The sequence below is a fragment of the Vespula vulgaris genome, chromosome 11 (genome assembly GCF_905475345.1).
Source record: "Vespula vulgaris chromosome 11, iyVesVulg1.1, whole genome shotgun sequence".
NCBI lineage: Eukaryota > Metazoa > Arthropoda > Insecta > Hymenoptera > Vespidae > Vespula > Vespula vulgaris.
In genome coordinates this window covers 1471838-1495388 of record NC_066596.1, presented here as the reverse complement: position 1 = coordinate 1495388, position 23551 = coordinate 1471838, and the positions used below count along the sequence as shown (strand labels likewise).

At 31.2% G+C, this 23551-nt stretch overlaps 4 protein-coding genes across 11 annotated transcripts in view; 3 read left to right on the top strand and 1 right to left on the bottom strand.

Moving 5' to 3' along the window:
• The window catches only part of LOC127067616 (GATA-binding factor A-like), a 72295-nt gene extending 62336 nt beyond the window's left edge, over positions 1-9959 (top strand). For 5 of the 6 annotated variants that reach the window (XM_051002779.1, XM_051002778.1, XM_051002780.1 and 2 more), the window contains exons 3-7: positions 3990-4207; positions 4850-5103; positions 7852-8024; positions 8490-8769; positions 8895-9959. In XM_051002779.1, coding sequence (XP_050858736.1) covers positions 4017-4207; positions 4850-5103; positions 7852-8024; positions 8490-8769; positions 8895-9259 — 1263 coding nt within the window. In that variant the 5' untranslated portion in view covers positions 3990-4016 and the 3' untranslated portion in view covers positions 9260-9959. The remainder of the gene's footprint in view (positions 1-3989; positions 4208-4849; positions 5104-7851; positions 8025-8489; positions 8770-8894) is intronic. The other variant, XM_051002784.1, reaches the window with a different exon arrangement.
• Positions 9960-11228: 1269 nt separating this feature from the next.
• On the top strand, positions 11229-15503 carry LOC127067783 (nuclear receptor subfamily 2 group E member 1). The gene is made up of 6 exons (XM_051003115.1): positions 11229-11232; positions 11631-11783; positions 12130-12225; positions 13788-14084; positions 14584-14892; positions 15231-15503. Exons 1-6 carry the CDS (start codon positions 11229-11231, stop codon positions 15461-15463), a joined length of 1092 nt encoding a protein of 363 aa, XP_050859072.1. The 3' UTR covers positions 15464-15503.
• A 1349-nt stretch (positions 15504-16852) lies between these two features.
• On the bottom strand, positions 16853-22254 carry LOC127067610 (rho GTPase-activating protein conundrum). 3 transcript variants are annotated; one of them, XM_051002753.1, is made up of 10 exons: positions 20220-22254; positions 19532-19780; positions 19198-19439; positions 18984-19111; positions 18715-18908; positions 18457-18619; positions 18010-18353; positions 17760-17926; positions 17504-17681; positions 16853-17420 (listed from the first exon to the last, which is right to left on the bottom strand). In XM_051002753.1, the coding sequence occupies exons 2-10, from the start codon at positions 19668-19670 to the stop codon at positions 17044-17046; spliced, it is 1932 nt and encodes a 643-aa protein (XP_050858710.1). In that variant the 5' UTR covers positions 19671-19780; positions 20220-22254; the 3' UTR covers positions 16853-17043. The 3 variants fall into 3 exon arrangements, with proteins under 3 accessions (XP_050858710.1, XP_050858711.1, XP_050858712.1); XM_051002754.1 differs by having other exon boundaries at positions 20348-22254; XM_051002755.1 differs by lacking the exon at positions 20220-22254 and adding an exon at positions 19854-20162.
• A 374-nt stretch (positions 22255-22628) lies between these two features.
• On the top strand, positions 22629-23435 carry LOC127067624 (uncharacterized). The gene is made up of 3 exons (XM_051002805.1): positions 22629-22865; positions 22955-23032; positions 23187-23435. The coding sequence occupies exons 1-3, from the start codon at positions 22675-22677 to the stop codon at positions 23311-23313; spliced, it is 396 nt and encodes a 131-aa protein (XP_050858762.1). The 5' UTR covers positions 22629-22674; the 3' UTR covers positions 23314-23435.
• The last annotated feature ends 116 nt before the right edge of the window (positions 23436-23551 follow it).

Sequence of the window (23551 nt, the reverse complement as noted above, 5' to 3'; positions counted from 1 at the left end):
CTACAATTGAAGGATTTATATTTGTGTATCACTCGTTTGCTTGATAATATCTGTAAAATATTTCAAAAAATATACAATAGATATTAAAGAATATCGAATAGCTATTTATATTTATACCAAATGTCTGCATCACGATATATTTGAAAATGGTAAAAAATTAAACATTTTAAAATACAAAATAGTCGAATACTGACAACGTCAAAATGATTCCTATCTTACGATATCGAAAAACTGTAACTTTATTAAATTATAATAGAAACGATTTTGTTCTATTTTAAAATAGAAAAAAAAAATAAAGGGTTCGTTGCACTTACGCTCTCACGTTCCTCTCACTCTCTTTAAAAACAAATATGTAACCAGTATATATTACATAACGATCGCAATATTATGCGATGGTACGATTAAATGATACACCTAAGTGTAAAGAGAAAAGAAAAGAAAAGAAGAAAAAGAAAAAAGAATCAATGAAAGAAAAAAAAATGAAACAAAGTAAAAGAATTAAAAAAAAAAGAAAGAAAAAAAATGAAAAAGTCAAGGAAAGAACCACGAGGCATAAGTTCAGCATATCTAATCTTATCGCGGTCAACGTTGCTTAACAAACGTCGTCCCATACTTCGGCTTCGTAGTTATCCACCCTCACGAGAACGCGCGCGCGTGCTCGCGCTCACGCTCACGCTCACGCCTTGAACATTGAAAATGTTCTCCCTGTATAAGCAAGTGATATTACAAACGCGAATCTATTACGTAAGTAATAGGTATTTACATATATAAATACATACATACATACGTACGTACGTACATAGATAAATAGATAAATACGTACATAGATACATAGATAGGATAGAACGCTAGAACGTCGTCGGTGAAGTGATATCTTGAATTTTAGAGAGGTACTCTGAATCTCCCTTTCTATCGATTACTATACATACGTATCTATGTATCTAGCTATGTAACTACGTACATAAGTAATGTAAGTACTTACATACACGTAAGTAAAGTTTATACATGGTGTGAGTCACACTTATACGTAATAAATATTTATCTCGAGTTATTATTTCGCTAGCTTTCAAAGATAATTCAGGAAAATCTATTAATCTTAATATTATCTATTAGGTTTTCAAAAAATCTAATACGCAACGTATTCGCATTTGTAAGGTTACACGAAAGTAAGAGTTTGATTTTATTAACTTGCCTTACTCATACAAATGAGCTAAATAAATAAACATCTACTTACTTACGTATCCTGACTCATATTGTATGAAAACAAACTATACCAAAGAAAAAGACATAGACAAAGAGACAAAGATAGAAAGAGAGAAACAAAGAGAGAAACAAAGAGAGAAAGAGAGAGAGAGAGAGAGAGAGATAAATAAAGAAAGTAAATAAATTTATTTATAAACTCTAAATTAAGACATTAATTAAACGTTCGATTGAACGCGCATAACCTATAAAATAACCTAAATATATCTACCTAATGAAATAATACAATAATAAAAGTAATAGTAAGAGTATTTAATGTAATATGTAAAATAAAAGAAAGAGAGAGAAAAAGAGAGAAAGACAAGTAAAAAAGCTTACAATACGTACACATAGAGAGTTCCACACGTACAAGAACTTTGGTCCCGCCTACACGAGCCTTATTCGTGACCGCGATGGCCGCTATCCGATTCTACGACTCTTCAGGAGAGCTCAGAAGAAGGTGGAGACGCGTCTGCGCCCTCTGTCCTTCTTCCCTCTCTCCCTTCCTCCTCTCTCCCTTCCTCCTCTCCCTCTCCCTCTCTCTCCCTCTTCAACATCGTTCCTCTTTCGATTTCTCTCCCTTTCTTTCTTTCTTTCTTTCTTTCTTTATTTATTTATTTCTACCTTTTCTCTCCTCTCTCATCCACTCGAGTCGTCTTTATCCTCTTTCTCCCTACTCTCCTCCCTCCCCCATGGCTGCCTTCCCCTCCCTCTATCTCTCTATCTTCCTCTCTTTCTCCTCACCGTTTCATTCTCTTTACTTCTACTCTCTCGCGCGAGCCATACGTCCGACACGACCATAAATAACCAACCCTCGGCTCTTTGGAGGCCGGTTCCATCCTTGGATCCCAGCGGCCGCAGAGGGCCGACTAGTGGAACGTGCCGACTATGGCGGCACTCGGCTTCTTTTTATTCTTCTTCTTCTTCTTCTTCTTCTTCTCCTTCTTCTTCTCCTTCTTCTTCTTCTCCTTCGACTTCTTCTTCTTCTTCGACTTCTTCTTCTGCGAAATCCGTATTCAAACAATGAATACCGTGGGCGGCACTACGATTTTCATAGAATTTCTTTACATCTAAAACGATTTGCCATTTATTCGCTAAAAAGTCAAAACTTTTTCTTATCGGACTACTTCTAGAGATATTCTCAAAGACACGATCAAATTTATCCCGATTATCTTCGAAAAATTTCATCACTTTTCTCTTTATCGAATACTGATATATCATCGATTGTCTAATTGAACAAAAATATATATATATACACACGTATTTGGTATAAATAAAAAAACAATTATTTCTGAGAATTATATACGACTAATTCAACATTGAAAAAATATTGTAGCTGCGGACTTTCTTTTAAAATTTGTAATCGTAAACGAATCGAAGAGTTTTCACGATTGCAACAAGTGATACAAACACCTACGATACTTCTTTTTTCTTTCGAGCATTACCGAATGATACAATTCAAAATCGAAAAAATATTATAACAGACTTCTTCTTAAAATTGTAATCGTAGACAAATCGAAGAGATTTCACGATTGTGTAAAGTAAATACTTACAAATCCTGCAATGTTATTTTCTCAATTTCCGAATTATACAGCTCAACTTTAAAAAGAAATGAAATTTTCTTGAAATCTTCAATCATAAACAAATCGAAAAGATATATTTTTATCTTCTCGTAATCATAAAAAATATATATATATATTATATATTTTCATGATATATTTTTCTCGAGCATTTCTGAATGATACAATTCGATCGTTGAAAAAAGATTATAGTAACTTCTGACTTTCTTTTAAAATTTCAATAGCAAACGAATCGAAGTAGACATCACGATTGCAAGAAGTATACAAGCCCTGCAATCTTTTTTGATTTTATTTTCTCTTTTCTTTTCCTTTTTTTTTTTCCACGAGACATCCTTGGTCCCATGAACAACCCACGCCATTTCTCATCCTACGTTTGTACTCGGACACGACGGCGCACATACGCGACCGCTTATCGGAGCTGTAAAGAGACCATTAGCATTATCTAGTATAGGTTGTACTATTAGTACTTCCATACTCTTGCCCTGTGCCCGCAGTACCGAGCGACGTTTATCGAGTCGCATAATGGAAATCGCTTAGCGACTCTGAAAGGAAAAAAAAAAAAATAAAAAAGAGGAAAAAGAAAAGGAAAAAAAAAAAAAAAAAAATGAAAAACAAAATTACTAATGTTGTTTACGTTTCTTCGACTATGATAAATGTTAGAGGTAACATGAACTTGGCTCGTCTAATGATATATACAGCTTTGATATTCCAAACGAATAATAATCAATGAAAAATTGATACCCAACTTTTTGGAATTCGCGATTCGACTAATGAAGAAAAATTATGAACTCGATCATGCGATACCTTTACATTTTCATAAATGTTACGTACGAATATATCTATCTTCTAACCCTGATCATATATTTGAATCAATTAATAAATTATCTTTGTAATATTATATATATATATATATATATATATATATATATATAGATAATATATGTATATATCATGTATCTAACTATTTATTGTTATGTATCTATATCTATACTTCTACGTTCTATTTTGTTTTTCATTCATATTATTTATTGGCCAATGCAAAACGTTTTCGTAATTAATGGTAAATACTACCTTTCGGTTATTTTGTTTTTCGTAACTCACCCTATATTTTATCCGTGATAAAAATAAAATAAAAAAGTCGGTAAAAGAAAATATGTTTTATTTCGACAGATGCCGTGGTCGTAGCTCTCGGAAAGGATGTTCCACGGGGGCGGAAGTGGTGGGTACGGCGCAGGCTCCGACTATCAGCAACAATCTCAGCAACAACAACAGCAACACGGACAGCAACTGCAAGCCCCCGTTTACGTACCTTCGTCCAGACCAGCGATCCCTTCAGCAGCCACGGCAGCCCAATATCATTCCTTTGCCGGTTCTGCTTCACCTGCGTGGTAAGTTTGATTTTTCAATATTTTCTCTCTTTTTTTTTTGTCTTTTTTTCCTTTTTCTTAATATAAACGTTAATCATGAATGCCACGGTAACTTGTAAGAAAAAAAGAAAAAATAATCGATCTGAATAATTAATCCATAATCTGAGACGGCTGGGATGTGATTTAAAAAATGTATACACTTTTATATATGTATATGTGTTATATTCTTTTCTTCTTTTTTTTTATTTTTCAATATCTTTTAAGTAAATATAAGTAATACTTATACATAACATAATTATATAAGTAATATTATAACTTTCACATTATAAGCTATAATATTTGGGTCGACGAGAAAGAAACTTGATTTATAGAGTGTCATGTAATTATTGATATAAAATTAACGTAGAATGATAATTGTGTATAGAATCTTTTACATATACATAACTCTTTGTACGTTATCGTAATTAATAATTATATTAATATATAATTCGAATAATATTAGATCTATTAAATTTTGTAATATTTAAATATTCAAATAAATAAATATAAAGCAATTAAAAAAATATTAAGAATAATACAGAAAGAAAAAACAAAGAAAAGAAAAGGAAAAGAAAAAGAGAAAGAATTGTTTGTCAATTTAAAAAATAAATATGATTCTTAAAGGGAAAAAACAGCGTCCTGGCAACATGGCGTCGAAACTTACGCTGCTCATCATGCATTGGCTGGTCATACGAGTGCATCCAGTGCAACGATGGGTCCACACACGGGTCATGCTCATCCTCATGCTGGTCACCCTCATACAGCACATCCCCATTCTACCCTTGCAGCGGCTGCACCCTTTTATGCTCAGAACGTTGCGATGATGTCGTCATGGCGTGCTTATGATGGCGCTGGATTTCAACGTGCTTCGCCATACGGTAAGTTTCTTTCATTATTTTTACTTAATAACAACGTTCGTTACATTTTCTCTCGTTTCTTTTATTTATTGATTTATTTATTTATTTATTTAATTCTCGTTTTTTAATTTTCTTTTTCCCGTTCAAAATTTATCGATATTATTTATTACGTATCGACTTATTCTATTTCAAAAGTTAAACATTTTTTCAAATAACAGAAAGTCAATAAATGTTTCCACAAACTATTTAATGCTTCGTAACTTTAAACGATTGCTATACATACGTAACAATACATATCAATTTATTAATATGTATATATTATATATGTATTGCTATATAAATAATCATGGAAAGGATCATCATCATCATCATCATCATCATCATCATCATCATCATCATCATCATCATCATCATCATCATTATCATTATCATCATTCTCTTTAAGGAGATTGTGAAAATTTTCTCTTTTCAATCCTTATATGCTATTTCTCTAATCTCGCACGTTACTTTACTTATCTCAATACCATAAAAGCATTAGACCAACCATCATTTGCTTTCTTTTAGACTAGGACATAACCTAACGTACAGTTTAAAGTTTCAGTTATTTCTTAGCAAGTTAGAACGTAATGGAAAGGAATCGATGTGTTTCCCGTCGCACAACTTCCGTGCCGAACTCGAAACAACCGACGGCTCGCGAAGAGTTAAAGTTGCATATCGTTTCCACAACGCAACTCACATGGCAATACGCGATAAATGAACGAAACTTTTACACGGACTACCCGTATATCCGCTGATAAGATATACGATGCGACCATACATACTTGGTGATTAGTTTATCTCGAAAAGTTTTGGAAGATATCACCAGTGACACGAGAGAAAAGTTACCTGTGAAGTTTCCAAACGAGTAATCGTCTGCCAATGAACGATCTCGATAACTTAACATCTAATCAATGGAGCATTAAACTCGTTTCTGGTTTCTTTTTTCCTTTTTTTTTCCCCTTTTTTTTATTATTATTATTAATAACGCGTTCTCTCTTATTCTTCTATCATACCTCGATAAAGAATATTTCTGATATAAACACTCTTTATTGACCTTTAACTTTTAACTTTTAACGATAACTCTGTTACGTTAATAGTCGAGTCAAATTAAACCTTAACGTTAAATTCTAATTGTTAGATTGATTTATAAATAATCGTCATTATATATAGATGAACAATTGATTACAATTCATAAATAGATTTTATTTTATTTATAACAAACTTCTTATTTATGAATGAATTCATTACGATTCAGACATTACTTATATGTTTTATATCCGACAGCTATTTTTTGTAACGTATCATATCTCTTTGTGAAAGCTAGAAATCAATCAAAAAATTAATTTCCATGAACAAAAATCTCTATAATCTAATAGTCTAATAATCTTTCAAAAGGAATTAATAACTTTAGAATACAACTTCGTCGACGAAAGATCTCTAACACAAAGCTTAAAACGTTGAGGCCTCGAACTTGAACGATTCATCAAGAAAAGATTTCGAACTCTAGAATGCAAGTTTTACTTGTAAAAACAAATCTCTAGTAAATAGTAGAATGTTGAAGTCTCGATTTAAAATGATTCGATAAAATTTCAAAACTCTGGAATGTAACTTCCATGGAGAAAAAAGTCTCTGGTAGAAAGTAAAATGTTGAGGAATCCAGGTTGAACGATTGAGAAAGTGTTTAGAACTTTGGAATGTAACTTCTTTGAACGAAAGTCTCTAGCAAAAGAGTAGAACGTTGAGATCTCGAGTTTGAACTATTCCCTAGAAAGGGTTAAGAGTTACAGAATGCATTTAGAAGAGAAAAGGTTCGTAGAGGTTCGTGTTAGAGGAAAAGTAGCGTAAAAGAAAGACTGTCTTCTTTCTCCTCGTATGGACGAAGTTGACGTCGGTTTACCACAACACTCGGTAGGCCATGTGCGACGGATAAGTGATAGCGGTCTCTTTGAACCAACTTGGCCTCGAACGCCGCGGTCAAGTGTTTCACGTTGCTGAGGCTTTTCTCTTCGCCAGAGATCGCGGCATCTTCGAGTAAAAGACCATCGGCAGAAGCTTGTCTCTCTCTCTCTCTCTCTCTCTTGCTTTTTTAGTCCTCTTTCCTTTGCTAGCTAGCTAGCGAGCTAGCTGGTTCCATTCTGCTCTCAGGAGAGTGCACGAATCGACCGTAAATCGTTCGAAGCAACAGCACTCTCTCTCTCTCTCTCTCTTTCTCTTTCTCTCTTTCTCTTTCTCTTTTTCTCTCTCTCTCTCTCTCTTTCTTTCTCTTCTCGAGCTTGTCTATGTTTAGAGCACGGCAACGTATCGCACCAGGTCGTAACTCGAAACCGCGATAAACGCGAATAGTCTTATCCTGGCTTTTCACCGAAGTACAAAGACTCCCCTTCTAGGCTTAAACACGATCCAGACTTCTTCTCCTTGGAATTGATCGAATTTTGTCTATGGTAAAAGGATTCTTAAAATGTTAACTCAGACTTTAGTTGCTGATCGTATAAATCGATAAAGAAATATAAAAGGTAATAGAAGTAACATAATCGATATTGTAAATTTTAATATATACCATTAAGAAACACGTTAAGACTCACGTTTATTGATTTTCATGGAACATCTTATACTTTCGACAATTCAAATGATATCTATTACAAATTAAAATGAAGAGTGTTTATTGTCGATTATGTAAAGATTAAATCGACGTAGAACGTTTGGTATAATCAACGATATTATTTATTCTAGACACGGCGATGGACTTTCAATTTGGCGAGGGTCGAGAGTGCGTCAATTGCGGGGCAATTTCCACACCGTTGTGGCGAAGGGACGGCACTGGTCATTATCTTTGCAACGCATGCGGGCTTTATCACAAGATGAACGGCATGAATCGACCGCTCATCAAACCGTCAAAACGCCTGGTTAGTTCATTGGCAAATGAAAGTGCCGGATGATAATTTCACTTACGTTCGAAGTAGTCAAATCATTAATTATCGTCACGATTAAAAACTACACAATTTCTGTTTCTTCGCAACAAAAAAAAAAAAAAAAGAAAAGAAGAAAAGAAAAGAAAGAAAAAAAACAAGTCATCGACAATAACTAGCAACGAATTGCCATAACAATAATGGTTAATTTAATAACAATCACCTTAATAAAAATTATCTTAATTATTTTTTAACCAATTAAAAAATTAACAAGTTTTCTCTTCTTTGCTTACTTTTACAACACGGACGCCATTTAGAAAGTTATACATTTGATATATCCATATTGTCTATCATAAATTTGTTTAAATGAGAAATATTTTTTATTCGCTTTCTTCTGAAACTTCAATAAACGTATAAAAGTTGAACGATCTGATACACCAACATACGTTACAAATGGGACAGATATCTGAATTTCAGACGGCTACGAGACGGCTAGGATTATGCTGCACAAATTGTGGTACACGGACAACGACATTGTGGAGGCGTAACAACGATGGTGAACCGGTGTGCAATGCATGTGGCTTGTATTTTAAGTTACACGGTGTTAACAGACCATTGGCAATGCGAAAGGATGGAATTCAAACGCGGAAACGGAAACCGAAAAAGACACCAGAACCAAATGCTAGATCCAATACAGCGGAACACGAGACTACAGCATCGAGTACATCGTCACCTTCTATGGGTAAGTTTCATTATCTCTCACAAATGTTTCTTCAAGTAATATATAATTTTGTTGTTTTCGTAATAAAGAAAATATTCATTCGATCTTCTTTAAAATCAAATAAAATTGATCTTGATGTTTAACAGATCCAAAAAGTAATCAACAACAGCAACAACAACAGCAACAACAACAGCAACAACAGCAGCAACAACAACAGCAGCATCAAATCGACGTGTCTAAATCGTCGAGTTCCTCGACGCCGACTGAAAGGCCTGTATACCTTGGACACACGTCCCTACTAGCAACCGGAAGTGTACCTGCCGTGAAAACGGAACCTCGAAGTTGCGACGGGATCGTAGGTCAACCGTACTCATCTTATTATCAACATCCGCATCAACTTAGCGTACCAACGAGTGAACATCAACAACAGAGTTATTATGGAACACAGGAGGCCCCTTATCATCATCAACATCATGTCACAGCTGCTGCTAAGCTTCTGGCATCATCGTAATTTAATTCCTTAAACGTAAGGATTAAAGATAATGAAGCTTCAATATAAAATAGAAGACTATCTTACAATTGGACGATACCGAAGGATAAGATTAATCATCGATAAAAGAATTCGATAATAGCGAGTTTAAAGTGCAATCCAAGCTAGCTGCTTGCTTAACGTGATCGAAGAGAATGAAAGAAGGAAGAATATCCAAAAATAAATAAATAAACATGTAAGGGGATACGATGAAAAGGAGAATTAATGTATGTACACAAATACGTACATACTTGCTACGTGACTATATCGCGTGACAACGGAAACGAAGATTCGAAGGATAACTCTCGATGGACGTTTAATGCGAGAACATAACGAGAATGACCTTGGATCTCTAGTCAACGATCGATAACGACGGATTGAAGACGATCGTTTCGAAATTTTACGTACGAAAATCATTTTAACAGCTTTCGAGAAATTGATAAGGAACTACATGAGCATTAGACTTATCATTACGTTAAAAAAGCACACGTACATAAACGTACATAATCATAGACACACACACACACACACACACATACACACGCAGATTATCTATATTTTATTCGGCTATTCGATATTTCTATGACACACATTATACGCGATCATCCTTACGATAGTAAAAACAAAAAAAAAAACAAAAAAAAAGAAAAAAAAAAGAAATGCTTTCATTGTAAATAGCTCATTTATCTGTAACGAATGATATGAATTAATCGTGTGTTTTTTAAAATTCGTTGAAATTAAACAGATTATTATGATCTATACTTGCCATTCGAGACCATATTTGGATAATATAGATAACGAATAACTCACACGATGAGTACTTAATTGTAAATATAATTTGCTCTAAGGATGTATATCACAGCTTTAGAATTAATCGAGACTTATTCGACCCTTAAATTGGTTTCGTTTTTTATATACGCGATTACGAATATATAACATATACGAAACCTTTTTCGGTGACTTCACAATGTGCATTATCAATTTATAACAATAATCTCTCGTTCGTGTAAGCAATAAAAAGAAAGAATGATTGTGCGCGCATGAGTGTGTATGTCTGTGTGTAAGAGAGAGAGAGAGAGAGAGAGAAAGAAAGGAAGAAAGAGAGAGAGAGAGAGAGAGAATGAAGCGGACGTAAAAGTCATCCCAACTAATTTATTGACTCATAGTCCAAAGGTTGCCTCACTTTTCCCTATAAGCTGTAAAATTATAAGCGTAATGGAGTCTGAATTATAATTGTGCACAGTTCCTGTATAAATCGTTTCCTTTTTTTTCTTCTATCTTCTACTTCTTTTTTTTTTTCTTTTCTTTTCTTTTCTTTTCTTGTTTTCTTTCCTTAATAATCATTCTCACTTCGTTTCATTTTATTTTGATCTTGATTTTGATTTTGATTTTCATTTTCATTTTATTATGCGATAGCGAAGCAATAAAGAAAGAATACATCTGGCGTCATACAAGAAGACGAGTGTTATTTTTACCCTCGTCGTAGGAAAGAAGGACACACTGGTGATTTTTCTACACCTGGTTGGTATGATAAACAAAAAGAAAAGATAGAGAAAGACAGAGGGAGAGAGAGAAAAGGTAACAGAAAAAAAAAAAAGAAAAAGAAAGAAAGAAAGATTTCAAGGCAGAACGATCGTGTCATTTGGTAGCAAGATCAAATATTGTCGCACGGCGTTCTGACGTTCAAACGACGTGTCGAGCAAACATCCCCTTTCCACGTGACCACCCTCTAGCTTCCTTTTCATCCCCTACTTCTATATCAACTTAGTCGTTGTGGTACGTCAGCCGATCAGAGTTCACCTCGGTCACTCGAACTGGTTAGACATGTCCTTCGATATTTTAATCTTTTCGTCTTCAGATTGATCTTCAATCCTTATATTATTTAATCGTAATACGGGCGATTGGTGAAGTTTTTCTTTTTTTGTTTATTTAGATCTCAACGTTCTAAAAAATGGGTAAGTTTTGTTAATAATTATTATAATATTTCTTCGTCAAAAGCGAAAAACTAATTTTGGTATGGTATTTTATATCAAATAATAATAATATTTAATCACAGACAATAGAATTTTTCATTCGGCGAAACACGAATTTTCTCTTTTCGTGTAGCCTTTAAAAAAAAAAAGAAGAAGAAGAAAAGAAAAGAAAAAAGAACAAATTTCTGTAGAAATTTCAATTAGAAATATCAATTAGAATTCCATTCGATAGAAACGTATAATAACGATCGATTATATCTTAACACCTGTATATATACTTGTTTAAGATAAGACGCGTGATGGTACAAGGATATTCCTATATCTCTTTCGTCTCTATTATCTCCAAGGATATATTAATAAATCGTTCGTTTAACGGTTTCTTTTTAACGTAGGAAGAACATTGCCCACGCCTGTCGCTTGCAAAGTTTGCGGTGATCGTTCTTATGGGAAGCATTATGGCGTTTATTGCTGCGATGGTTGTTCATGTTTCTTTAAAAGATCCGTACGTCGTGGCACACTCTTCACCTGTATAGGTCAGCCATTTTTTGTTTCTTCTTTCTTCGTTTGATTGTTGTCATTCTTCAATATCGAAATATACGATATAATAATAATAATAATAATAATAATAATAATAATAATAATTTTCTATCCGTGATAAATAAATTAAAAATGTTTGTGAGTAATTTTCGATAAAAGGAGAGAAAAAAAGAAAAAGAAAACGTAGCTATGCGTTTTATTTATCCGAAGTATTACAAAATAACAATTAGCGAAATAATTTATCACCAAACAGATAAAACATTTCGAGAATTAATAAAAACGCGCTTATTATTTCATTCTATCGCGAGGACGATAAACAATAAAGATAATACTTGTTCGCAGCGAGTACAGGAACTTGTGCCGTTGATAAAACGCGAAGAAATTGGTGTCCACATTGTCGATTGAAGAAATGTTTTTCCGTCGGCATGAACACGGCAGGTAAGTGAAATTATTTTTATTTTATATATAAACGATATAAACTGCGATATATAAATGTTCTTATGAATAATAAATATTTTTCTTTCTTTCCTCCTCTTTTTCTTTTTCTTTTTTATTTCTTTACGTTAAACTATATACAGATTTTAGAGATAGTAGAATCAAAGAAATCATTTTAATAGTTTCGTATGTTATTAATTGTAATAAACGTTATAACGATCATTTGTTTATATCTTTTTCGAACAACACGATCTGCAAAATTTTTCAGAAAAACAACAGAAATAAATCATTTTTATAAAAGTTAAGTAATATGTTATGCCATATAAACGGTATAAATTGTTCAATGGTCATTTTGTTATCTTCATTATCCAACAAAAATTATAATCGAATCCGTTCGAAATTAAAAGTACGTAAATATACGTAATTCATAAATAAAAATCAGAATTCTCAGGCTTGAGACAGGTGATAACGAGCACAACGAGGTGCAAACAAGGACGCGTGTCAATGTTGTTTAACACGTGCTGACATTTCCGTGACTACTGTCGAGTTAGTCTCGGTACGTTTAATCGACAATCGACTTACAAAGATATACGATTTTTTCTCGCATAAAATAACATTATACCGGAAATGACGAATTCATTGAGATACATTTACAGTACAATAAATTACTTTAAAAAGTGAGAATACTTGTATTTATTGGATATTAATATAAAATATCAAAACTTTTTCGATAAATGAGATATGATTTATTTAATTAGTAGATATATTTGAAAAATTCCAAAGTTTGATTCTCCAATGTTTAAAATTTCAAAAAACTAATAAAAATAAATTAATTCCAAATAAGTCAATAAAACTAATTAATTTATTAATTATTAAGAAAATTGAAAAAAGTATGATCCTACAACGCTTAAAGTTTTAAGAAAGTAATAAAACTAAGTTACTTTCAAACAAATTAATAAAATTAATTAAATTATATTACAAAAATTCTCAAGAAGGTTTGACCATAGTATATATACGAAGCTAAAAGTTCCGACGTAAAAGAAAATGATCCATCGATCGTAACGAACGTTCCCAAGTGATATTTCGGTAAATAAAACGACGACAGCTCGGAGAAACCACAATGAACAATCAAATTACATCAAGTGTCATTGTCGTGGTCATAACTCGTGAACGAACGAAGTTTATTTACCTTTTGACGGACAGCTTAAAGGTGTCTTTACACACGGCATATACGATTACATCTCTAAATAGAAAATAGTTATCAAAAGATTACAAATGATTAGTGTCTTGTTGAAAAGTAGAAAGGAATAATAAATTTTAACTATGAACAAAAATAAAAATGTTTAAAGTCTTTCAAGAGAAAAGAGGATTGAAAACATATTTATCAAAAACTTAAAAAAGATTTTATTCGGAAAAAAATAAATCTATATGAATAATTGTGAACGAATAAAATTTGTTTTAATTCTCGTTCGAAAGGGAAAAACGATAGAAGATATGGTTCTGAAAAGATTATAAAAGATTTCTATTTTCTTGAAAAGGAAAAAAGAATACAAATATAAATATGAATTTTAACTATCAACAAATAAAACTGCTTATAGCTGTTCAAGAAGAAAGAGGACCTCGTATACGAAATCGAACTATTTCATCGTCGAATAACAATAATTCAGACATCATTTGGAAATCGAGAAACAATCCAAGTGACTCTTGTAAACGACATCTAAATACATTCGAAATTCCTCTAATATTTAAAACAAATACGATGAGTACATCCATAAAATCATTTTACGAGCCACGAACGGACAACGAAGCTTTACTTCCTGCAATCTTGCGACACGTACAACCGCCGAGATTCATTGCACCTGGTAATTATACAGAAAAAAAAATTCACGATATTGCAATAAATTATCGATAAACGACACTGCGTTAAAATTTCACATAGAAGCAATAATGGCTTCTTAGAGAGGATTATCTCTTCTCCATTTTTATTTTTAAATTATTTTTCTTTTCCCTATAAAAAATGCATATATATATATATATATATATATATATATATATATATTTATAAAAAATTATAAATAATAAAAACGAATATTCATAAATTGTACTATTTAATACAATTAATATATAGATATTAATAAACCTATTAAAAAATTTATCATAAAACGTTTAATAAAATATACGTTTTTATTATTTATAATATTTATAAATTATATATATATATATATATATATATATATATATATATGTAGTATAAATGGTTTAATTTATTAAAAATTTATTAAAAATATGAATAAAAATGTTTTAATATAATAATGTTCATTAATATATATTTTGGAAATTTTAATAAAAAATATTTCTCAGGTGATGCCATTAGATATGAAATTTCGGCACAAATATTTCTCGCTACGATACGTGGAGCTCGACGACATCGAGATTTTTCAATTCTCGATATCGAAGAACAAAATGTGATTCTTCGGAAAGCATGGTCAGCAGTATTCGTTTTACGTGCCGCTACTTGGCCTTTCGATCTAACGAATCTCGGTATTACAAATGTAACAGGAAACGAAAATGCTTTCGTTTTTTTACAAGCAGCACGTACTACGATCTCTAATTTGCATCTCGATGACACTGAACTGTCCATTTTGGAGACTTTCGCTTTATGTCGACCTGGTAAACGTATAAAATAATTTTTGTCTATATTTTCTTCTTCTCTTCGTCGCAATTACGAATGTGACAGTGATTAAACTTATATATTTTTCCGTTTTAAATTATTTATGTAATTAAAGTTTTTTTTTACAAAATCATCTCCACGATTTTTTATTATTTCATCATTCAATAAAAATAATTATAATTGGCTGACGTTGTGCTATTTCAAAATATCAAAACAACTTCGATTTTTAGCGAAGTAAAGAAGTAATGAAAAATTGTTACCGATACAATCTCTTACTGATGAATAACTGGTGATCATTATTTAAATAAAAATTGTTTTTTTTTTTTTTTTAATTTAGAAATCGCCCGAACTACAGACAGCGTTCGATTGATAATGAAAGCGAGAGAATCAGCTGTGGAAACTTTCATCGGCCATCTTCGAAAACACGGTGATCGTGGTCATAGATTAACGCAAATTATGTTTCTATTACCTATCCTTACTGGATGCTGTCCTGGAGAATTATCTAATGATCTTTTCGCGCCTATAATCGGTAATATCGATCTCGAAAGAGTAATAGCATCGATACGATAATCGATAGATCGATCCTAATTGAATACAAACGTAGAAAATAAACGTGTAATTTGATTGATGTTTCGTTCTAGATATCAATGTAATTTATTTATTTAATTATTTACTTATTTATTTATACTTTCATAAATTTATGCATATATGTATATATGCATGTATGTGTATATCGATAATTATCGTTTGACTAAGATCCTAATAAAGAAATAAAATATTTATGAAAGAAAATTTATAAACATTTTTTGTGCTAACAAAAATAGAAAACAATCTTTTTTTCTAGAGATTTTTCTCTAGAAAAAAAAAAAAAAGAATGTATATTAATAAAATGTGCTTGTACTTTTCTTTGGCACTTTATTAATTCGAAATAACAGTGTGCAAAATGTTATATACAAATTTCTAAAATTATATATGGCGTAGAAAAAGAATACCTATGACTTTCACAAAAGTGAAATATGAAATCAATATTTAAATATAATCCAATCGCGTATTGTATATTAAATTAACATTAATATATGTGTGTGTGTGTATATATATATATATATAATAAGTAAAAATCAATAGAAGAAATAAATTGGAAAGGATCTAATCAATTGTCCGATTGTTATCCAATTAATTCTGAAAATGATTTCCATTAGTATAAAAAAAGAATTAATAAATTATATATAATAAAGAAATCATTTGTCACTTTTGCATCGGATCGAGACATCCACTTGCAATAATAAAATAAGTATATAATAAATATTAATTATAAAAGAGAATAACTTATTGTTAGAGAATTATAGCACGTAATAATAGCTAATTGCATCGACCGTAATTAATTCGATATTCATCTAATGAGTAATTCTTACTTCACAGGTAAAAATTATTGTCGACTTTAGATATATAAAACATAAAAAAAAAGATAATAATAATAATAATAATGGTAAATATTGAAAAAAATGCATTCGCCGACTCTACCTATTACTCAACAATTTAACACATAATCACTTAAGTAATATTAAACAATACTCAGTGGGCGAGATCCAACTTTTGTGATTAATATTAACAAATAAATTAATCACGGATATAATTACGGTCATCTATACAATATATAGCATTAAATCTACTTTATTGTAAAAAAAGAAAGAAAAAAAAAAAAAAAAAACTTTTAAACTACTATATACTAAACTCCTACAAGGCAAATATTTATAAAAGAAAATTTTTAACGAACTACGAGAATAAAATCTACATCTTCCCCTCTCTTTTCTCTTGAACTATTGCACGTTTAAATATGTTAACTAAATGAGTTACTGCACTTGATCTCAAACGAACTTAGAATAAATTAAATACGTCAGACTAATGCAGGAATGATCATGAGAAATATGAGGTATATCAAAAAATCCGCTTTTGACTATATATGGACACAAAGGATTTCAAAGCAATCCTTTCAAATCGTATTTCACTACAACTTAATCTCTAAAATACAAATCTAATCTACAAATCTTTTTAACAAAACTTAAGAGGCACCAAAGGTATTATTACTATATTTCAATATGCTCCTACCAATCGATAGAACAATGCTATACTCAGTCTGCCGATTATTGTTATTAATAATACTTCTTTTTATATTTGCGATATTTTTCTTCTTCGGATTGTCTCCGCATTTGACTTATGAGAGTAGTTGGTACATACCATAATTTGTCGGCATTAATAAGTAATGCTTCTGTTACCCGACAACATATGGCAGCCATGTTAACTTGAGCATTTAAATCAGAACGATCACTGGGATGCACATAACGTGGTGGAAATAGCGATGGTGCTACTATCATCGCCACATTATGAATTGACATTTTATTTGAATTCTGATTATCGATAACCAATTTAAAAAAGTTTAACAATGCTTTTAACGTGCATCGATGTTCTATTGGTAAAAGTAGCACCAATAAGTTTAAAGAATACGATAAATCGCTAGGATTCTTTACTTCTGAAAATAATAAAAACGTATGACGTTGTTAAATTTGATTACAAGCATAATATCGATCGTCGATAGATTAACAAATTATTTACCATGACTTTGGTAAAAAGCATCCATAAGTTCCACTGTAAGAAGCGGTTGAGGTAAGTCACGTAATAATTTTTTAAGAATTGCTGACAGATCGTGACATGGTATGCGTTTAAATAATTTATCAATTTCCTTTGGCTTGCTGTAAAAATCTGTTTCTAATTCTGTACATATCAATTCAACCTGAAAATAAAGGAATTAACGGTACAATAGTAAGATAAAAACAAGATAAAAACTGTGCTTATAGACGTACATACATACCTTTTGTTTATGACCACCAACTCTAAGAATACCTTCTTCTTTCACTCCACGTTTAGACAATTCATTGAGAACTTTTTGAAATACTAAAGGAATGTTACTTTCTTCGTTTGTTAACTGGCTATCCCTGAGTAGTAAAGTCGATAACGATACACCAAATAAATTCCCAGCTACAAATATAAATGTTATTTTAAATATAATACAAGTAAAATAAAATAATTCTGTTAATAAAAATTTTGACGACAATTCAAACCTTTTCTCCTACGTTTGTTTGGTTTACGCTTTTTAAGAGGTACGTTATATTTGTCAAAAACTGCGGTGAGTTCAAGCCACAAAAGTGGCTGTAATCGTGTTAAATCACGTTGGGATAACGATTCTATACGTTGTTGAGAAAAACCATCATCGGCTGGAAGATTTTCTGTCACCCATACTTGTGACTTTGTTTCATTTGCCCTGCACATTTGTTCAAAACTCAGATGACCATGCGACGAAGTACGATTTAATGGATGAGATAATAAATTCTCATCTTTAGACGTTGACAAACCATATAAACTACTATGACTCCTAGATACAGTTGCATGACCGCCTGAAGCTCTTCTAAAGGAAAAAACATAAATAAATGTAAAGATAAAATAATACATGCAAAAAGAGGAAACAATATATCTGCACATTTAAAGCTGTATATTAAAAAAAAAATTACCGCAATGTCGAATCTTTAGAAACAGTTAATTTTCCGATATTTTCACTATCTAAGTTTGCTGTATTTGCTACTTCACTAGGATCGCTACCGCTACGTTTTTGAATAGGTGGTCTAGAAAGATGTATTGTTCCTAATCTGTGATAGCCAGTCAGCTGGATACCTTCTGCAAGTACATGCAGCATTTAAATTGAATTGACAACAATTCATGCAGCAAACAAAGCCACAAAAGAAAAATCATTAAATCATCATTTAATGTACCAGAATCATTAGCAACATCGCCTCGAGAGGAATGACCAGTACGCCTAAAGATTTCTTGAACAGAAACTGGAGCATTAGTCAAAACTGGCACAGAATTTGTAGCCGTTGTTGGTGCACTTGGTGTTCTTCGAACTGTTTCTTTTCCTTCGTTTGACGAACGATGAAATATTGATACAAAACTGGGAACATTGACACTAACAAAAAATCAAAAATACGTTACATTTATTATTCGCCATTTATCATGATAATAAGTTTATATGATAATTAACCTCGTTTGATGATCAATTACAGTTATTGATGGTTGTGAAGGAGGTGAAGCATTTTCTGGTGTTTCACCTGGAATAGAATCTAACGAATCGGGAGTAGCACTTCTTGATCTAGTGCCTGTACTAGAAATCTATGGAAAAAAAATTCTTGTGACAATCTAAATGTGATGATTATTTAAGATCGTTAAATACACAAAATACAAAGAATTTTGCAAACCTCCACATCTTTAAACACATCTCTGATGTCTGGTTTCCTTACACGTTGTCGTTGATTGAAACGTTGTTTAACGGTATGATTAAGAGATTTAACTCTTCGCTTTACAGCTTCTGCTTGTGCTCTTGAAAGAGGACGTAAAGCAGCTCCTAATTCCTCTGGTTGAACTTCTCTACCTGCTTTCCATGGCTCGGTTAATTCCCCTAAGCCTGCGGCACGTAACCATTCTGCTTCCTCTTCACCTTCTTAAAATTTTAAACGCATCAATAAACAAGATGTTTGTTGAACAATCAATTATATTAATTCCAATAATATACAAACTGTAAATATAACCAACCATCATAATTTCGTGGACATTCTTCGTCAAGATAATCATCCAACATCTTGGTTTCTTCGATCATTTTCTGATATTCTTCCCAGTAATCTAATAAATGGGTATCTACCCCAATATAAGTAGCACTTTGTACTTTATCCATGATTTATTTGCTTCCACACTTTTTGTCGTATATTGTATTCAATATAAATATGAATAGAAAAGAAAAAGCAAATGTACTTAAAAATTCCTTCTACTGTTCATTTTCAATATCTGAAAAAATGATGAACCTTATTATCTATCTTTTATATTATTAAAATTCTTTCATATATTAAAATTCACACACTTAAACAATCAATTTTCGATTAGAAACGAAAAGAAGACATAGTTGACAAAAAATAAATGACAATAAAATACTATCAATATACAGTCCAAAATTATATCGTTTGCGAAATTATCATTGGAAGCAGAAAACGTTATGATAAGAAAACGTAGTTGTAAGATGTGAGAAAAACACTAAGTGACGTGACACGTTCGCCCATTGATTATTCATACTGAATGTAAACACAGATGAATTATACAACAATCAAGGCCATTTTCCTTAATAAAGATGAAATTCTAATGCGTATTTAATCGTATACGATAAATGATAAATAATCGATCAAATTATTCTATATTCGATTTATAAAACAAAGATAATAAATATACATACATGGTAATCTATGCAATGATTATCATTTGAGACGCCTAAACATTCACCAAAAAAATGATGAGGCACAACATAGCCTTGACGTCGTACTGTTATTCTTACGACAATATGTTCGTGCATAGAGTACGTACGATACGAAACAAGATTCCCTCTGTCGGTGTTTCGACGATCCAAGAACGATCATCGTATTCCGAAAATAAATTTCACATCGGCCGCCTCGGATGTACTACTGCTGACGCGCCAAATGATAAATAGAAAAGAGTCATCACTCGATCTTCTGCATAAGGAAAGTAGCTACGTACGTAGAGATATAAAGTAACTTTTAGCAGCAACGCGTCCGTGAAACTTCAACGTAAGCGCTAACAATTTCTCGAGGCTAGCTACTTCTTGGAAGTTGTAATTTATTCGAAACGCGTCTTCGAATTACGCCCATTGCTACGAAGATCGCATTTGGCTTTACGTTGTAAGAACGACATAATTCGCAAAACAGTAACAGACAAATAAACGAATCGAAATTCAAATCTTTCTAATCACTTGAAATCACTCGAAAAATATTTTTCTCACTCGCTACGATTATAAATTGTTAATGTCTTACGAATCTTCAAAAGATCGAAAGATCAAAGGATCGCTAAGAAACGATAATGCGAAATCTAGCGTTTTCTATTTGCACTTAATGTGCAAACGGATGCACTTCAAATTTCAACACACCGGAAATAGTTACTGAAACGTGAGATAGTTAAGAAGAATTCTAACACAGGAATGTTCGTCCTATCGAAGTTATTTCACCATTTAACGAACCTAAGTGTTTTTCTGTTTCTTTATTTTTCGTATCATTCGTTTCACGAGAAATATTAATCTTAATAAATAATTACTTTTACGAAATCGATTAGATCGAAATAACGGACGTACGGTAGTTTTGTATATATATTTTATCTTCGATCATGTATATATTCAAAACTTATAAAAACTTATTACTTTCTTATCATTCACATCTACATTACACATCATATTCTACATTATCGACGATCGATTATAAACCGATTGTAGCACTATGTTATCGATAGAAATTATTAAGAAAATTAACTTGTAACTATATCTTGAAATTATATTCAATCAATTCAATAACGCAACCAATTAGTTTAACAGTATTTGCGTTGTATTTAATTATATAACTTTACTATATGTAAATAATATCGATTGTCCTGATCTCTGGAGGTTGCTGCGTATGGAAATCCATACTTCAATAGAATGATTACAAATTCCAAGGAAAGAGAAACTTTATTGACATTTTATTGGCAATAAAAGGTTGATTTTTTGCGTCTGGGTTGTATTTAACGAAGGTCATACGCATGTAACGAAAACGCAAGACAATTTAGCGACAAGGGCATGTAATACTTAAACATTATAATTCCTTATTTAATTCGTATGAAAAATACATAAGATCGATCGATACGACGTGGAAAATATAGATATTAGAATGCTTGTATCATTCAATTCGATAAATGTTTTTCCCGCGAAAATGAGAAAGATGACATGGCGGCTTAAATTTCATTGGATATTTCCCTATATTTTCTGTCACGTGATTCTAAATGACAATAATTAAAATATTGCAAAAATTAAATCGCATACTTCAAGATATCAATATACATTTTAATAATATTAGAAAATAAGCTAATAAAAAGAAAATTGTAAATTGAAATGTATGAATCTTTTCGAAGGAAACAATATTAATAAAGTTATCCTTTAAAACGTATGCGTATATATAATATAACTTATTTTATTATTGGAAAAATACTTTCATATTTTGTCATTATGAATGAGTTAAATTTATCTATAGAGATATTTATATATATATTGTTTCACATGATTTATTTAAAGAATACAAAACCGATCATACGCGAACGTGATCATATGGCGAAATTAACGAAGTAATGCTAATTTAATAAGCGTAACATTTACTGTGAAACTAAAATACGTCAGCAGATATGATTTAATCTTATTATTTAGGAAATTTCGAATGTATTTTAATACTCAAGAGTATTCATACGTTTTATAATTTATCAAAAGAAAAGTCAAATGAAATAATTTTTTATCTTCTAATCTCAGAATATTTTTTTCTATCATTGTTGCACTAATTATATGAAAAAGAAATATTTATCATTATTGATAAATAAGAGTATAAAATATATATTCAAATATTATGTTTCTCTATACATTATTATCGATGCTATCAAATCTTGAAATTTCACAGAAACATTCAAGGTTACTATAACAAATATTCTAATTGTCTTTTTCATTAGCAAGTATTTGGTTCTGCCGATGAAAATTTTCCACTTCCACTTCCAAATACAGAAAGCATATATCGTTAACCACTCTTGTATATATAAGTGGGAGTAGTGTTAATAATGTATCTTCTGGCCTATAAAAGTGCTGAGAAAAACATTAACCATTATTCAAAATGTTGTACAGCGGTGAAAAATATGGTCAGCCCTTTGTGGCTCCTATTCGATTGTTTTATATACTGATAATTTTCGTGTGTTTGTCGACTGAAATAATCACAATACCATTACCTACACCTACGCAAGAATATCAAGATTATACTACAGAGAATTCAACTATGTTGGCAGAAAACTCAACAGATAACAACTTGTAAGTTAACATTCAAAAGTATATAAGAACTACATAACGTAAAATTATATTAATTATTAATGATAACAATAATGATATTAATATTTTAGATACATTATAAGAGCAGTAGTATATGAAATTGGAGTTTTAACAGATACTAATAATAATACTGATGAAAATCCAGAAAGGTAATACAAGTATAAATAACAAAAATATATAAATATGAATCTAAAAATCTTGTACTTTAACCTCTTTCATCTTATGTAATTTGAAAATAACATTTCATAACATCATTAAATTATTTCCTCAATTACTAACCTTTTAATCATTACCTTCTTACAGACATGAAGAGGTTAACATTTCAATTTATAATCCACCACATAAAGAAAATGGTTTGCTAGATTTGGACAAAGTTCCAGTATCAACTGAAGATACTTTGAGTACGCAAGAAAGTTATGCAGGAACATAGTATAAAAATATGTTAGAATGTAATTTTCATTAATAATATGCAGTTGAATGAAAAAAATTAATTATTTAATGTGTACATATATGTTTAATTATTTATGAATTAAATATATTTATTTAAAAACATCCTCGTATTTAATCATGTATTGTTTTTTTTTTCGTTCATTGATATAATTGTTCAATAAAAAATATATATAAAAACATCCAACGTTCTTAAATATTTCTAATTTTATTACTTAAAC